We start from the raw sequence: 17124 nt of genomic DNA on the forward strand, positions 1-17124 counted from the left end.
TAAAATGAAATTGATTTTATTGGTTAATTACATACAGGAGATTCTTGATATTCACAGTAATACTAGACAAGCTACCTCCACAAAGAGCAAGAGTAAAAACAAAAATGACAGTCCACTGTAAACAAAACTAGAAATCCTGCTGGATTTGGTGGGACTGGCTCCAAACTGAAAAGGCACTCGAAGGAAAACAACAAAAGCCAGCCAACGAAGACAGCCCAGATGCTTTGTGCACTTCATTCAGAGGCATCGTGTGTGGAGGCTAAACGTCAGGGTACAAAGACAGACACGGGACATCACGTTCCAAGCATGCTACATGTGTGTTGACGTATGAATTTTAATCATTCAGAGACTTGAGCGAATTGAGTCCTCACCTCCCTCCAAGCACTACTTCATGTGAGTTTAGTGTTATCAGGACAACTTTAAATACAGCCAGCAGAAAGGCTGGGTCTGCACCAAAAGCAGTCAGTAGAAGCAGTCAGCAGAGAGAGCCAGGTTTTGCTCAGACTCTGGCAAAGCAAACAGCAACCTGGGCCAAGAACACAGCAGCTGATGGCATCTGGTGGGCCAGGCAGAGGCTGGGACACAGGGAGGTAGGTGGCTTCTCTGGATTGTCAACATTGAACCAAAAGAAAGCATGGCCAAAGCTGGCAGGGAGACACAGCCTGGAAAGGTCCCTTTCTCAGCTGTGCCTCACTGTAGCAGCGAGCTCAGCAGCAGAGGGGACGCAGCCGTCCATTTTCTCTCCTTACACACCCTCCTTTCAGCCCTTCCCTTGTGCACCACTCCCCAAAGCCCAGCTGGGCCTCCCATTTCTAACTAGGGCACTGCCCACTGCTCAAACCATCACTCTTCCAGGCTGCTGGAAGGTAACTGGGGTGCTTGCTGGACACTTGGGGGACTTCTGCCCAGGTTCCTGCTCCCCCAGTGAGCACCGCTAGCTCAGCATCACTTCCCTCTGCACACTGTGCCCGCTCTTGTGTGAGCATGGGCAGGAGATGACCCAGTGAAGACAGAAATAATCATCCTCAGAGGGGAAACAATTTCAAGGGCACAGATTTTACATGTAAAATGAGGCAGAAAAGCTAACAACCGAATTCATACTGTAAAAGCCACAGCTATTGCCTGATCTCCAAGTCATCCATCTCTGACCACTTGAATCCGAGATTTCAGGTCTGGTCACCTGAATAGAAGGAAAGGTGGATAAAAGATGACAGCAAGAAGATCAAGCTAAGCAGAGGTTCTATTTTAAAGAAAGACACAGCAAGAGGTATATGAAGTAACTACTGGCATCATGCAAAGTCACTTGTGACTATGTAATCAGACATCCCTGTAATGGCAACAACTCCAGCTCGTTCAAGAGAAACCAATCAGAGCAGTGTTGGCAACATCAGCTCTGAACTCCTTCAGGGATCAAGCCCCTGCAGCATAAAGCTTTCAAAACATAAACCAACCATCTTCCAGCACTTAACTGCTTCAGTTCTCTCCAACAAACACTAAGATTTCCTCACAGCTCTCTCGCAGGTATTGGAAGGGTGTGTTTTCCACTCTCACAGAGAGGTATGATTGCTTAGAGGGCACAAATTTTTACCTTCATGAGAGATGCAGAGAGGAGATCAGTATGTCCTTCTGCAGTCTGTTACAGACATAATTCCCTTCAAAGTTCAGACAGGAAAAGCTTTTCCTGTCTCCCATCAGGATGTGGCTAAAATTTTTTCCATGAAAATAACTTTGCTTCTTTCACCCAGACACAAATTTGCTACAGAAAGCAGCTTTTTAGAAACCTAAGCCTGCTTTTAACTCATCTCCTTTTGTTCTGTAATTCACTGCCCAAAGAAACCAAGATGTCCAAATAAATAGCTGGCATCAGCCCAGGGCAGTTGACTTTAGATGGTGCATTCAAGATCCTGGTAGCAGCAGTAGCAGATTTCCTGCTGCCTTTTGCAGCTGATCACAAAGATCAGCATTCCTTACACAGCTACTGCTAACAGTATGACTAGTAGCACCTCCAGAGAAAAAAAATGCTACTGCATGTGCCCAGGCATCTCAAAAGGATTCCATGTTCTCATGGCACATCCCAGACATCAATCCCAGTCTGGAAACGGTGCCTGTTTTTTAGTGCCCTTCTGAAAACCTCACCGTCTTCCCTTCCAGCAGTTACAAGCACAAATTGAGCATCCTGAGTAGAATGAAGGCTCCAGCTTTGCACCATACTCTGCTCAACATTCCCTACAACGAGAAGCAGTTAATAATGAAGTGCTAAAGCAAAACTGCTCCCTAGAAAACCCAAAGCATGTTCTGGGCATCACACATGCAGTAAGCTGGTTTTGCCTGTGTCACAGCCTGTCTTGCCTGTGAAACGTGTAGAGCTCACAGCACTGAATGGGAAGTTCTCTGCTGTGCTACAACACTTGCCCACCACTGGCACTGGTAACTGTTGCACCTCCAAACTAATGTGGTCACAGCACAATTATTAAGACAAAGAGGAGTCATCTGGGTCAGGAATACTTTTTAATCAGCCCAAGCTGCTTCCAAATTTAATCTGAGATGAGACTAAGAACTGCTGTAGTCCTATCTTTTCTTTCTTCTCTTCCTCAAATCCCTCCTTTACAGGAAAATGGTTGTTTTACTTTGTTCATCTCAATCAGAGAATGCCCTCTTCAGGTACTTTAACCTTCAGTGTTAAGAAGTCATTATTTAGCTCTCGCCTCATTTACAGAACTAGTTCTGGTAAACCAAAAGTCTAGCTCTAGATCCATCCAGGTGTAATTCAACATGAAGTAAATGTGGGTTCAACGGTTCATTTAAAATCTTTTTGCCCTGTAAATAAGCAGTTACCATCCTGCATCTACTCTGCGTATTTCCATGATTGTGAACTGAAAGCAGCCAAACCCAAGATTATCACCTGAAGCTGAGTAAAACTGCTGGATGCATCCAAAGATTAACATCATGCTCTGATGGGCTTGGAGGACACTTCTCTAGACCCCCTGAAGCACACAGGTCACGTACTTATGTCAAAGCACTCCCCTGCCAGGACACCCTGGGCGTGTCTGATGTGCAGCACCAAATATTCCTCAGAGGCTGAGTCCTTCTGCATCAGAAGGTGTCATTGGCCCCAAAAGCCACAATGCCAGGGAGATCTCCTCCCCTCGCATTACTCATGGACTGAAAAAAAGTAACGTTAACATAGCCATTTGCACACGTAGGCTCCACTGACAACATTGATCTTTACCTACTGTTCATAAAACCCTCACAGATGAGCATTTAAAATTCAAAAATAAAATGGTTTTGGTTTTCTGGGGGTTTTTTTTGTCTTTTTTTTTTTTTTTTTTAAAGAATAATTTCTACATTTCTGTCAGCCAACTAATTTCAATCACGGCATAATCTAAGAAAAAAGCAAATCCTAGCCAAGAATGGCTACCACGGGACCCTCAAGAGGCAACCCTGCTGCCAGCCTGCAGCATGGGGGAGCAGCATACCCAGTTCCAACCACACCTACACCCCAGCTAGGAACTTGTGGTGAACTCCAGTTGATTTTCTTTATATCGATTCTCTTTCAGCTTAGGAATGATCCAGTCCTTGTGATGGCTGCACTTCAAGAGAGCAGTGGGGTGGAGAGCTTCTGGGCAGCATCCAGTGTTAATGGCAATGCTCCGTGATATCCACAACAACTGCCTTCTTCCAGCTGAAGAGGAAATAGCCCGTCCCTGCCCCTGCCGCCACAGCTATGCAGAGGTATCCGTTGTACGTCATGAAGATCAGCATGAGGAAGTAACTGACCACAACCTGAATGATGTGTAGTACAGTCTGCAGGAGGTGAGGAAAGCTCAACATCTGCTGTCTGAAAACACAAACCCCAAAGAACAGTCAGTATTCATGAGACACAGGCAGGAAAATGCACATCCCCAAAGAGAAAATGTAGCTCTTAGGCCGAGAGGATGCCAAGGTGTGCTTGAAATGGCAGAGAAGATAACAAAGCAGTCTGGACATACGACTTCTGCATGCATCTGTCACTTCTGTCTTTTTCCCCTGAGCTGACGGATATCAAAGAAAGCATGGTACTTGCTGGGAGGACAAAACTTTTAGCTGAGAAACAGATCTCTACAAGCTTGCTGTACCCCCACATTCAATATGCAGAATGGCTTCTTTTCCGAGTAGAGGCTTTGATTACCTGTCAGCCAAAGGATCCTAAGTATTTTCTGTCATATCGCCAGGGTTGCTGGCTATAACACCCAAATTCTGTTCCTGGGAACTCCCCAAATGTGTTCGTTACTGCCCTGGAAAAAACCCATGCTTATCTGACTACTTGCTGCTTTCCTCCTTTTGTCCCCCATCCTAAAGGGTAGCCAGATGACTCAATCACAGTGTCCTCCAGTGTCAAGCATTGTCCCAATCTGGAGTCAATATACTTTGCAGAGAGTAATACTGACTGCATAAAGTTTTTTCTGTCCCAGTTTTTACCTTTCTCAGGTGCTGAAGAAAATTCTCTTGGAATGAAGTGAAATTCTTACCCAACAGTTTTGTGCGTCTCCATCAAGATAGTGCCGTTGGGACCTGGCACTGGCATGGAGTTGTAGCGAATGCTGACTTGGGATTTACGGAGCAGACACTCTCGGGCAATCTTAAGGCCTTCATAAAACATGGCCAGGAAGAAGACAGCCACAAAAGCACCAGCCATTTCTGACAAAAGAGGAAACATTCTTATATCTGTGCAACAAAAGACGTTTGCTTCAAAACATGTCAGAAGAGACACTGTAATTCAACAACTGCATCACACTGCACGGGCTATGGCTGGGCACCATGTACATGCATGTGCAGATGGTAAACGTGAGTTTCACTCACACACTAATTGGAATTTCACCCATGAGGTGGAATCAGCAATCACTTTTGATAAGACCAGTTGAATTCTCAAACTATACAGACATCTCCCTTTTTCTTTCACCCCACAGATGCCATTTAAAACAGACTCCACACAGTGTGCCTGCGTATTTTTGGCATAAATAGCAAGGTAATTCCTGAAACATTAATCACTTGCAAACTTTTTGTTTGGACTGGACAAGACAATTCTACCAACCTCCAGGAGTATTGATTGTAAGTCCAGAAAACAGCAATGGCACATTCTCACAGCTGAAGTAGAAAGTCATTGCCTGGCCAAAACATAAAGAACATCAAGATGAGCCTGAATAGCTTATCCCAAGATGGAGTTCACAACAAGATTTAGCAAAGGTTTTTGTATTATGACAAGAACTTAAGATCATTTCACTTGGTCAACAGAAGACTCAAAGAAACTCTTCAGTAAATCTAGCGTAACATACATAAGCAAGACATGGCTAAAGGTGCTTCAGGTTCCAGTTCCCGTGGACAACTCTCAGACAGTGCCCCTGGGCAGAAGGCCCACAGTACTTGCTACAGAAAAGTGCCACCCTTCTTGCTTTTGGAGTTCCTTTTCTCCTCAAGCATCTGAAGTAGTTGGGGATCGGGGGTGTCTCCGTGGAGCTCATGACTACTCATGGGCTGGGGTACAGGACACTTCCTTCTCCTCACCTTGACCTCGTATGAGCTCATACGGGTAAGGGCTTGTACAGCTGAATTCTCTGGTCCCGTCCTGCACCATGCCAGCAGACTATTGTCTCCCTACAGAACCTCATCATATTCTATGGGAAAGACAGACCTAAATACAGGTACAACAAGGAATATTATATATAAAGCAAGATCACAGCTTCCCCTGGGTGAAAGTAAGGGCTCTTGAACCTTCATAGTGAATGCTGTGGGAAGGGGAGACATCAATGATCCCCCAGCCACCTGGAGTTCCTATAATCTTCCCAGCCAGGTAAATACACTCAGTTTAGCATGCCTTGACCACAGCTGCATACAGTGTTTTCACATGCAAAGTACTCACTAAGCTAACAGAACTTCTCTTTGAACTCCCTTCATTGCTTAATTAAGGTTATTTGCTGAAGATCAGAATTATGATTAATTTCAGCATCCATAAGAATCAGCAGATGTTCACTTCCCCCAGAGCAGAAACTACTATAAAACATTCTTTTAGAGAGTACTTCCATTTCTTTAATGAATTTAATATTTTTACATTTAAAACAAAAACCACACAAGCCAAAGATTGTAGCCTATTTCCATAGACCACAGCTGAAATGGAGCTTGTTACCTGGTGCAAGTGAGGAATAGGAATATGTGTACATTAAAACGTGTTCAGTCTACTATCTAAGATGGTGTAGCTATTTACTTCCTTCCCTGACAGTTTTACGTGCCATGTTAATTCAACATCTTGTGCAGCTAATCACAGTTTTCAATCGCAGGGTAAGGCAGTGTCCTGTAACTGTCCATTGAATTTCAGAGCACTTGACACTTGTAAAGAAACAGCATTTGTATGGGAAGTAACGGATCAGAGAACGCCAAGACTTAGCTGTTAAGATTATTTGAAGAGCTCCACAAGGACATAAATGACAATGCTGGACTGCAAGTTCCACCAGCACTACTGGGCCTTGTACTGGGCTGTGTTCACAAAGGGGAAGGCTGTTCCAATCCCCTCTTCTGCTATGGTACTGTTTGCAATGTAAGTAGAAGCAGTGATTCTTCAGGGCACATAGCTGGCAGGCAAACCAAATAAAGGCCTGCAAAATGTACTCCTGAGTACATTCTCATTTGAAATGGCAATGCACGCTCCCCTCCTTCCAAAGTTTAACCATGAAGAGTTATGTTTTAATAATCTGAAACTCATTTGAAAGTATTAGAAAAGGGAGAAAAGGCTGAAAAAGTCCCTAGAACTAGTTACACAAACGCAGATCATACAGACATCTCCATGGAAACTCTGGCCAGGATCTCTGCAAAGCTTCAGTGATGCCAGCATGCACAAGTCTGAACTTGTTTAGATCAAAGTTAGCTAGAGCAGCAGGATTCACGACCAACACAGCTTTAACGCTGACATGGCAGAGCGCCCTGGTAGCACTTTGCTCCCCAAACCAAGTGCGCACTTAAAGTTTGGTTGGCTGCCTGCAGGTCAGCACAACCCATCATACTAGTGTGCAATCCTCTCAGTGCCAATTAAAGCTTTTGCTAACACTAAAAGCCTGGAGAACTCCATCCATTTTTTGTTTAATGCTTACTTTGCATTTCTACCTTTAGCTGCCTGGAGAGCAGATACTAAGCTGGCTGCTAGGAAGGTTTTGCAAGAAAAGACCATTTTGCCAAAGGATCTCCAGCTCTGAAATACATTTTGTGTTGCCTATCACCTCATGCCCACTCCATTCCAGAAGAGCCACAATGGGGTCTGTGCTTTAACTGGATTGATTCATGCCTTCCAAAGCTAAGTCTAATTTCCAATTCTCAAGAGCGTACTCTCTAAGATGACAAGTTACTCTGAACCACAGACAAGGAAAAGCTCTCTGGTTAATTACAATTTTTCGACTTACCATCATCATCATGTCAGATCCGTGATGATGTCCTGGGGCTGTTGTTGAGTGGTGATGTCCAGGAGGATGCATGGTTGGCAACATGGAGCTGTTCATGTGGTGATCGTGAGGCATCTTTACAACAGATATTCAAAAAGGCACGTGGAAAAGTAGGAACCTGAAAACAAATGGGGAAAAAAAAAAAGAAGCAGCAGTTTTCTAAACTGAATATGGTTTCTCTACTGCTACTACAAAAGACAATACTCTAAGCCACTGAGAACTACTGCCTCTGGATAAAATTCTGCAGCATCCTCATGGTCCTCCACTCTGACTACAGAGAACACACAGCAAAGCGAGCAGGACACTTTAAAGGAGGTGTGTCCCTCTGAGCTTTACATCATTGTATTGCTGCACCATCCTAAACATTCTTGCCAGAAAGGCAGCCTAATCTAATTGAGGTAGCACATGGGGACAAGTGCTCAGTATAAAGGAACATTTCTTATCTGTAAGAAGAAAAAAACCCAAGTTTCTTCTCAATTGCAGTCATGCAAGAGGCAAAAATATCTCAAACCCCATTTTAAATTGTATATAATAAAGGATCAGATTACAGTATTTCTCTTAATTGACAGTTATGGATTTTATTGGGAACATGTTTAATGAAGAAATTATGTTAGGTGGTACAAGGCCTATTACCAGGCAAAGGTCTGCAATAGCCACAGGCAATCCAATTTCACTTCTATGAGCTTTACATTGTCACATCTCCCCTCTAATCACATTACACACAATGAGAGACACAGTCAAAAGGCTGCCAGTCCAAGTTCCTAATCTGGTTACTGCAAATCAGGTATGTCTGGAAATACCACCTTAAAAATAAAAATACACCTCATGGTTAAACGTGGACGTGGCTTCTGCACTCTGGCACAACGTGGGATGGAACCAGGGACAATTTCTGGTGTGCAATAAAAAGTCACCAGGTAGAAATAGCAACAGGAGCAAAAACAACCCGAGAACATCAGTCAGTCCTGAAAACAACAGCATCTTCTGCGTGACAGCCAGGCAAAGCCAATGCTAGCACAGTCCAGGTGAGATACCACTAAAGATAAGTAAGTATGGACACTGATGTACTAGGCCCTGTCTGGACTACTGTGTACCCTCCTAGTCTAGTCCAGCACTCAAGTAAAACAGAGTGAAATAAAAAACAAAGTACAGACACTTTATCAAATTAAAGTTTAAAAAAAAAAAAAAAAAAGAAGAGGAGACATACTTCCTTCCAGATAAATCACCAGGAGCATTTACAACTAGGAAAAAAAGAACTTTTTACGCTAAAATACAATATGGTGTTTGAACAGATAGGTATAAATATATTTAGACTGGAAAGGGGAAATGAAACTCCAGAAGAGCCTTCTAAACTGAAAGCCACACTAGTAAAAAAAAAAAACCAAATGGCAAACAGTTGATGGTGCAGCTGGTTCAGTTCGTGCCAGTGGCCTTATGACACAGCTGTGCAGGAATCACTGGTGACCCAGAACACAACTGCCATTGCAGGAGGGAAGAGTATCTGCCAAGTACCCAGGTGGCCAAGAAGGCCAACAGCATCCTGGCTCTATCAGAAAGTGTGGCCAGCAGGACAAGGGCAATGATTGTGCCCCTGTACCAAGCACCGGTGAAGCCATACCTCAAATCCTGTGTTCAGTTCTGGGCCCTTCGCTTCAAGAGGGATGCTGAGGTGCTGGAGCGTGGCCAGAGACAGGCAACAGAGCTGGGGAAGGGTGTGGAGCAGCTGAGGGAACTGGAGGTGTTCAGCCTGGAGGGGAGGCAGCTCAGGGTAGATCTTACTACTTTGTACAACTACCTCAAAGGAAGCTGTAGGCAGCTAGAGGTAGGTCCCTTCTCCCAGATAATAAGCCAAGGACAAGAAGAAACAGCCTCAGGTTACACCAGGGGAAGTTTAGATTGGATATTAAGACAAAAAAAAAAAATCACTGAAAAGGGTGGTGAAGCACTGGAACAGGTTGCCCAGGGAAATGGTGGAATCACCATACCTGGAGGTGTTTAAAAATCACGTAGATGCGGTGCTTAGCAACATGGTTTAGTAGATGCGGTGCTTAGCAACATGGTTTAGTAGATGCGGTGCTTAGCAACATGGTTTAGTAGATGCGGTGCTTAGCAACATGGTTTAGTAGATGCGGTGCTTAGCAACATGGTTTAGTAGATGCGGTGCTTAGCAACATGGTTTAGTAGATGCGGTGCTTAGCAACATGGTTTAGTAGATGCGGTGCTTAGCAACATGGTTTAGTAGATGCGGTGCTTAGCAACATGGTTTAGTAGATGCGGTGCTTAGCAACATGGTTTAGTGATGGACTTGGCAGTCCTGGGTTAACAGTTTGACTTGATGATCTCAAAAATCTTTTCCAACCTAAACGATTCTGTGATTCTTCTTTCAGTTGACTGATAGATTGCTTTTGCTTTGGATGCAACATTCTCGCTAGTGACTACTGTCCAATTCAGCTATTTATTCATTTTAGGATTTCATGCTCCTGCCAAACTCTGCAGGTTCCAATACACTCCACAGAAGCCCTGGCTGGTTACCAGATTAAAAACTCCCATTGTGGTTTGGTTGTGTCCAGCTTCTCACTAATTTACCATCACTGGTCTCCAGAAAGGGAGAAGCAGGAGACGCATTCTCTAGCCATTTACAGTGTATTAAAACCAACAAGCTCAAGCATTCACAAGTGGCTGCCTGTGGATGGGCTGGGTCTCGGTGAGCTTGATGTTCACCTGTGTAGCTCCTTCCCACTCTGCTCCACTAGTGTTCCAACACCAGATCCAACCCCCTACCGCGGTTACCCAACACTGAAAGACATTTTAGGAGATCCTGGAAAGAAGAGGATATTAAGTAGCCTAAGAGGAAATAACCTAGACTGAGCCGCTTCAGCTGTCTTTTGTTTTATTAAAGGTAACCACACCTGGATAAATTTCTGTTTAAATGACTTCCAGTGGAACAACCCAGTACAGTCAGACCTCCTAAGTTGTAACGCAGAGGCTCTATTTGTGCTTGAGGTAAAAAAAAACAGTATCTAGGGCAGCAGCAGCAACAGGTTAATGGCTGTGTAATTATTTCAAGCTGCAAATCACTGGTTTGTTTGTGCATTCTCTTAAGAGACAAGCTCACTGACACAGAGCTGCGTGTATCACGAAAAGAAGGGCACTGTTTTTAAGAAGTCTGATGCTGTACTGGGAGGAAAAAAATCCACACACGTGTTTCTATTATCATGAATTCCTTAAATGGGTTTAGTCTTGTACAAACCCAGCACTTCAGCAGCAGGTATTTTAGTCTGAATGGACAACTTGATCTCTGAACTGCTGCCTGCTCCCCATGTTTGCACAGAGAGAAAGAGGCATTGATTGGAGCAGATCCCTGAGCACACCCTGGAGAAGGGATTTGGAACAGACTGTGGCTGCAGAAGGCTCAAGCATTTCAAAGTGTTTGCACACTCGAAGGGCACAGACCTCTTGGTGCACCTGCTTGGATGCTGCACCGTTACCAGGGCTGCACACACACAAGGATTTTTCTTGTACTCTGTAGTAGCCTACCGCATAAGAAAACAAACAGGGTGGGACAGGAGAGAGGAATGAGGAAATTCCCTCCAAGACTTGTTTCTTTCTCTCTCCCTGCTGTCACCCCAGGTGAAATGGAGGCTGTGGCTCCTCTGACAACTCCTCAAATTCTTAAGGAACACAGTAAGACTCAGAGCTACACAAAGAACCTCTCTCACTTTTAAGCCATCAGCTTGGAGCGAGACTGACCTCAGCGCATATGTAGGCTCTGTTCAGGTAAGAGGTTTCTACCCGTCTGCGGCAATGCCACCTTGGCAGCTCAGCAGACCAAGATGGTTCAGGGAGAAATGCAAGCCAGGAGCAGGATCTGACAACAAACTGTTAGCTCAAGTTCAGCATTAGGACTTGCTTTCACCCTCCACCAACATTTAACCAGTGCTGCCTCATCTCACATGTACAAGGAAGCTGCAGGGCAGTTTGCAACTCCAGGGCACAGAGGATGGGAGGAAAGATAGGTGTCTTATGCCAGTGCACAACAGAAACAATGGGTAAAAGAGCTGGACCTGATGAGACGCCAAACACAAAACAGTCTTCTCAAGCAGGTCTCAGCCATAAGATGACTGCCATTATAAATAACCTCCACCACAGTTTCCCAATCTATTGCTTCGGCTCTGTTAATGCTCTGCAGTAAATCAGAGTTTCTCCTGTGGCAAACAGCCTTCCAGACACCCAAGGGAGATAACACCTATTAATGCAGAAACACAGGCCATACAGAAACAGGACAGACTCTGCGAAGGATCTGCCAAGCTCCCAGAAAGTACTTTACAAATCAGCTCAGTCTGAAACATGGTGTGCAAACAGAACGTCCTTAAAGTCACATTCAAGAGGAATGAAAGCTCCTTTCCAAATCAGAAGTCTAACAGGATTAACAACGAAGCCCTAAATCAATGCCCATTAGAGCAGCAAACTCTTCCCTTCAAAATAGTGCCTCATCTTTCCTGTGCCAGTTCTGAAAAAGCAAGAAATCAACTAATTCCACTGGCTCTGCCTTAAAAAACACCTCTTCAGTCTCCTTTACACTAGTTACTTGTTCAACAGAGACAGTGCTTGCTGCAGCGGCCCCGTGTGCAGCAGCAGCAAGCACACCAGCCATGCCGCCAAGGCTGGCTCCTGCACAGAAGCATCCAGACTTCTGTCTCAAGGCAGCTAGAGTGATTCTTATCTAGTATCTCCACCAGTGCTTTTGGTAGCAAGAACAGGGTCAGAAGTTCCCTCTCTTCTCCTCAAAAAGTGAAGACAACCTGGGAAGATTTACTAAGAATTAAAATTTCTCTCCTGAGAGAAATCCAAGGGAAAAAGATTAAAAAAGCAAGCTGGAAGGGCAAAGATCTCTTGCTTGCCCATCACGTACCTCTCAGTCCTGCATCTGCATGATACAAAGGAATGTTACATACAAAACACATGAGTAATGGAAAAGGCAACCAAAAGTTATCAGTGCTCTACTTACAGCAGTCCAGCTGGCAGACTACTTGAGCTCCACTGACTCTGAGCTTGTGGTCTCAAGCCCAATTTTTTTTTTTTTTTTTTTTTTTTTTTTTTTTTTTAAGTGCTGTAAATAGAGGTGGGAGGGGAAGCAAGCAGCCTGCAGACACTACAGCACTGTTCACTGGCTCTAACTGGTCTCCACTGAATGGTCTGAGCTAGACATCATGAGGCTTTAGCACTGCTTCTGGTTTATTCAATTTCCTGGCAAACTGGACAATTTTAACTGCTTCCTTTCCAGATGGGTGGACTCGCTCCTTCTCCTCCAGGATCCCAGGCTTAGCTCCAGAGCTGCTTAAAGGCACAGTTGAGGAACAGATGATTTCCACCTGTTCATATTGTAGAAACATCCAGCAATGGCAGCCAGAGCCCTCCTGGGTCAAGCTATACAGACATGTGTTAAAGCTACAAGGAACAAGTACATCATTCTTCAGTAATTTAATGTAACGTGTTTTACAGATACACACCGTTGTTCTCCAGTGCCAAAACTCCCCCCAGAACTCTCCCAAGCAGCTTCAGCAATGCCAGGCTGGAACTCGGACACCCAAGGAGGGACTGTGCTGTGCCCAGCACGCCTCTTTTAATTGCACACCTCTGTTTTTCCCTTCCATGACTCCCTAAGGAGCAGCTCTTGGTGCTATATTAAGAATTTAAGGGATGTTTGCAAGGTTACAGCAGAACTGTGTGGCTTGGCCTGGTACTGTGTCACCACCTTAGAGTCCCAACCAAAAGTCTTCACCAGAAGTTTTAAGGTTTCCTAAAAGCTTAACACACTAGAAGGGGTTCAGGTAAAGATCAAGAAAGAGAAGGGAACAGCTTGGGAGAGGCGGTCCAAGATATTTTGAAGGCTAGGTTGTCACGCAGTGTTAGTTTGCATTTCCTGGGTTTTGTCCGTGACCAGAGAAGCTTGCAAATCTATGCAAGCCAGATCAGTGGAGTCAAGCAGAAAAACAGCCTGTGACAGAGGGCACACTCTCCCTCCCCACATGTAAGCAGAAGTGATACAGCTGAGCTATTTGTACAGGTGGGTTTCGGAAGCTTTTGAAGGAAGAAGAGAGGTATTCTAGAGGTTAGTCAGCTTGATGCTGCATGCCAGAGGGTGGAGTGCAGGAAGTGGAGAATGATGGGCAAAAAAAAAAAAAGAGCTGGGCAGGGCTACAGACTATATCTTGTGTTCAGCTTTGCATGGGGACGATGTCTGGGCAGACTGTGACATGCAGAGATGGAAGCAGTCAGCAGGGATGTTAGAAGCGAGATGCAGACAAGCTGATAGCATGTAAAGACCAGCTCTTCTGCAGCTATCATGCACAATACAAGCAGAAGAATAGGCTTTCAAAAATAACCTGCAGGGCTGTTACTTTTTCATGAGGGGAGAAAAATCACACAGGATAACTGATCCTCTGTCATCACCTCTGTCAAAAATCCCAGGATGGAACCACTACAGCACAGTCATGGATGCTGAAGGTGACAGAGAACGTGGCATATCAAAAACGCTCCATTATTTATCAGCCATGCCCATGACTGACAATATTTGCCCAGGCTGAGACAGACCCTTTCTTAAGGCAACCCTGACAAAACCTAGAGGCAGGATATGGGGAAAGAGTGGAGCAAAGCCTCCTGCCACCCACGCAGGTAGGTTTGGGGTTGAAGGATTAAAGCAGAGTTCAGTTCAGGCTCTCTGCAGCACAGCCAGATCACACCGTTGGGGCCAATAATCGCACTCTGTGAGTACATGCCCCTTCCTCAGTGCCTGGGGGAACTCATGGGCGGGGCTGTAGGTCTTTGCAGAGAACAAAGGAGCACCCTGCCAAGTGGATTAATTTTACCATTTTCTCACACTTATCTGAGCTGCAAAACTCTATCCTTCAGGGCTCCTGGCTGCCACCATTTGCTTGTTTTATCCTTACCAAATTCTTGTTTCTTTCCCACATTCCACGCTTGTACCAATACGTTTGTCCCTCTCACTACAGGGCTGCTCTGTCCCAAAGACACAAGCTGCACCCTCCACATGTAACTATCGCACAGTACTCATGGACACAGCAAATATAAAAAAAGGTGGCCCAATTTCAGACTGTGGATTCCAGTTGAGATGCTGGCTCACACAGGCTTCCTGGAGTTGTAAAACATTATCTGGAAGCTTGGCACAGTTATACACATTAATCAACTTTTAATTAAAATGAAGATTAAAAATAGCTGTAAAGTATCAGCTTTGGCTCAGCCCTTAAGGTTCTGTCCTTTGCTTTGAACGAAAGCAACACTCGGCTGTACAACTGAGGCAAAGCTGGTTGCATTCACTTAGCACAATCCCTATTACTAGAGGAGAGGCAGAGCTCTTCCTCTCAGCATGGCTACAATCACATCCCTTTGATGGAGTTTATTTTCATAGCAAACTTGTCTGGTTACCTTCTGTTAAGAGACCCTGCTTGATCTCCTTCCCATAAAAGGGGACGGTCGCTCCTAATCTTCCAGCTTCTTCAGACTCCTCAGGAAATCTCTAAATCTTTGAACAAGAGAAAAAAAAAAAACCAAAACTGAGGACAGGCTGTTCTTTACAGGACAATGCACCGAACTTCATAAGCGGAGCATCATGCCAGCCCATGTAATTGCTAACAGGTCCATAGAAGTGAAAGGCAGCAGAAAACAATCCCAAAGAGCAGGAAAACCTGAGACTGAAAGACTGATAATATCATAGGAAAGGCTGAGAAATACTGCCAAGAGGTGCATACAGCTGAAGAAAATAATGGTGAGTTAGGCAGGTTGAGCAACTGACTGGCTCTTCTCTGGACAAGCTTTTTGTTCAGCCACACTGAAACTACAGGAGGTGGAAAAAGCAGTAAGTGAAGGATTCTCCTGAGAAACATGGCAAAACTGAGGAGTCCTTGCCAATGTTTTCCTGGCCGTAACCTCATTTCTGCTAGAGAAGTCCATCACTTACAGTCCAGGTTCAGGCACCTGGAATACACACAAAGCTCTGCATCTAGATCCAAGAGTGCTCCTCTACTGTCTCATGAAGTCCCAAACTCCATCAAGCTACAGCCTGGCAGTTAGACTAGATGATTGTTGTGGTCCCTTCCAACTTAACTGTCCTATCCTATCCTGTTCTAAAACAGCTCCTCCACTTGTGCTGGCCACCTCTCAACCCCTGCTTCGGTAGAGCAGGTAAGATTACTCGCACAATGACCACAGTGACCTTTGACAATGACAGGCGGCAGAACCAATGTCATTGCTCCTTGGTTTGTCTCTTTCCCACAGAATTCTAAGTCAGCAATGTAGGGAGGACTACATCAGCACAGGAATCAGTAGAAACTCTCCTCATCTACAGGAGAATCCTGGACACATTCCCACATAGACCAGTGAACATCAAGTTTTCCTGTGAAAAAAGAACAGCAATCTTAAGAGAGTGATCCACACCTGTAACTGTTGGGCCAAATCTTAGGGTCATCACCTACACGTACAGCTTTCCAGGCTGCCCCACTCTTAGCAGGACACAAGACAAGAACACCATCTCTTCAGCACAGCAGCAACAAGGTGCTTCTTACCGTCCCCTACACAGTGCTAAAAGTGAAAACATTTTTGAAGAGGCACAACAGGCTTTTGGGCTCAGAACACAGCAGTGGATACACCTGACTAGAAAATTTTCACGCTGTTACAAACACAACACAGTCCTTGCAAAACAGTAGGAAGGGCACGATACTAGGAATGACACTGGAATGGGATCTGGCAGCTCCTGTGAACACCGCAGGGTACAAGCTTCCAAAATGCAGCCTACTGCTTGTCTGTTTTGCAGACATTGCTGAGCGCACATCTGTCACAAAAACATGGGTCAAGGGAGTTATTTTTGGGTGATGGACAGATACTGAAAGCTGTCAGGAGGCTGAGGACGGTCGGTGAACCGTGCGTGCATAGCTCTTATCCACACAAAGGACAGCCAGGCCAGACACAGCAAACAAGCTTTGGAGAAACTGATGTCAGAAGTGACGTGAACTGAAGTATTCAACTCCACCAACAATAACCTGCTACCACCCTGATAAAACATGAGTATTTCCAACCCGAACGAGCCCAAATTAACCTGAAGTTCCCAGTGGGACAATTTCAAAGGATCCGAGCATATTACACCCTTGGCTGTCTCCAACAACCTCAGCCAGAGAGACTATTACAAGCCGAGCAAATCAAAAGTGCAGTTCAGGGAACAAAGCACAGCTCACTTGGCCCAGAGCCGCCCACCCACTGACCAGAAGCAGAAGGCCAAGAACAGACATGTCAACTACAAGTTTGGTTGGTTTTTTTTTACTGCTAATAAATACCAATAAACATTATAGTCAGCATTCAGAAAGGTGAGATGCTACATCAGCACATAGTGAACTCAGTGACAAAGGTGGTACCAACTAAAAGACAATCATGATTCTTCAATAGTTCAAAGTTTGCCTGTTCATGTCTGAGTGTCACAAAACTTTCCCCTTTTTCATATTACTGCTCCAGCTCCAACAGAATAGCATCCCCCTCCAGCTGGCTCTTCCTGCTGCGAGTGCACGTCCTACCAGGTGCCACAGCCAGAGCAGATCAGTTCTGTCACAGGCCTGTGACTTTCGTACTCAGGAGTGACTTGCCATGCCCAAGCCCA

At 44.9% G+C, this 17124-nt stretch overlaps 1 protein-coding gene across 5 annotated transcripts in view; it reads right to left on the reverse strand.

Moving 5' to 3' along the window:
* The window catches only part of SLC31A1 (solute carrier family 31 member 1), a 27862-nt gene continuing 10738 nt past the window's right edge, over nucleotides 1–17124 (reverse strand). For 2 of the 5 annotated variants that reach the window (XM_055721304.1, XM_027809352.2), the window contains exons 2-6: nucleotides 14907–15003; nucleotides 7425–7581; nucleotides 5072–5144; nucleotides 4509–4677; nucleotides 1–3838 (exon numbers count right to left, since the gene is read on the reverse strand). In XM_055721304.1, coding sequence (XP_055577279.1) covers nucleotides 3637–3838; nucleotides 4509–4677; nucleotides 5072–5144; nucleotides 7425–7538 — 558 coding nt within the window. In that variant the 5' untranslated portion in view covers nucleotides 7539–7581; nucleotides 14907–15003 and the 3' untranslated portion in view covers nucleotides 1–3636. Of the gene's footprint in view, nucleotides 3839–4508; nucleotides 4678–5071; nucleotides 5145–7424; nucleotides 7582–9078; nucleotides 9308–14906; nucleotides 15874–17124 lie in introns of those variants that run through there. The other 3 variants (XM_055721305.1, XM_027809353.2, XM_055721306.1) reach the window with 3 other exon arrangements.

Source organism: Falco cherrug, chromosome 9, assembly GCF_023634085.1.
Source record: "Falco cherrug isolate bFalChe1 chromosome 9, bFalChe1.pri, whole genome shotgun sequence".
Lineage (NCBI taxonomy): Eukaryota > Metazoa > Chordata > Aves > Falconiformes > Falconidae > Falco > Falco cherrug.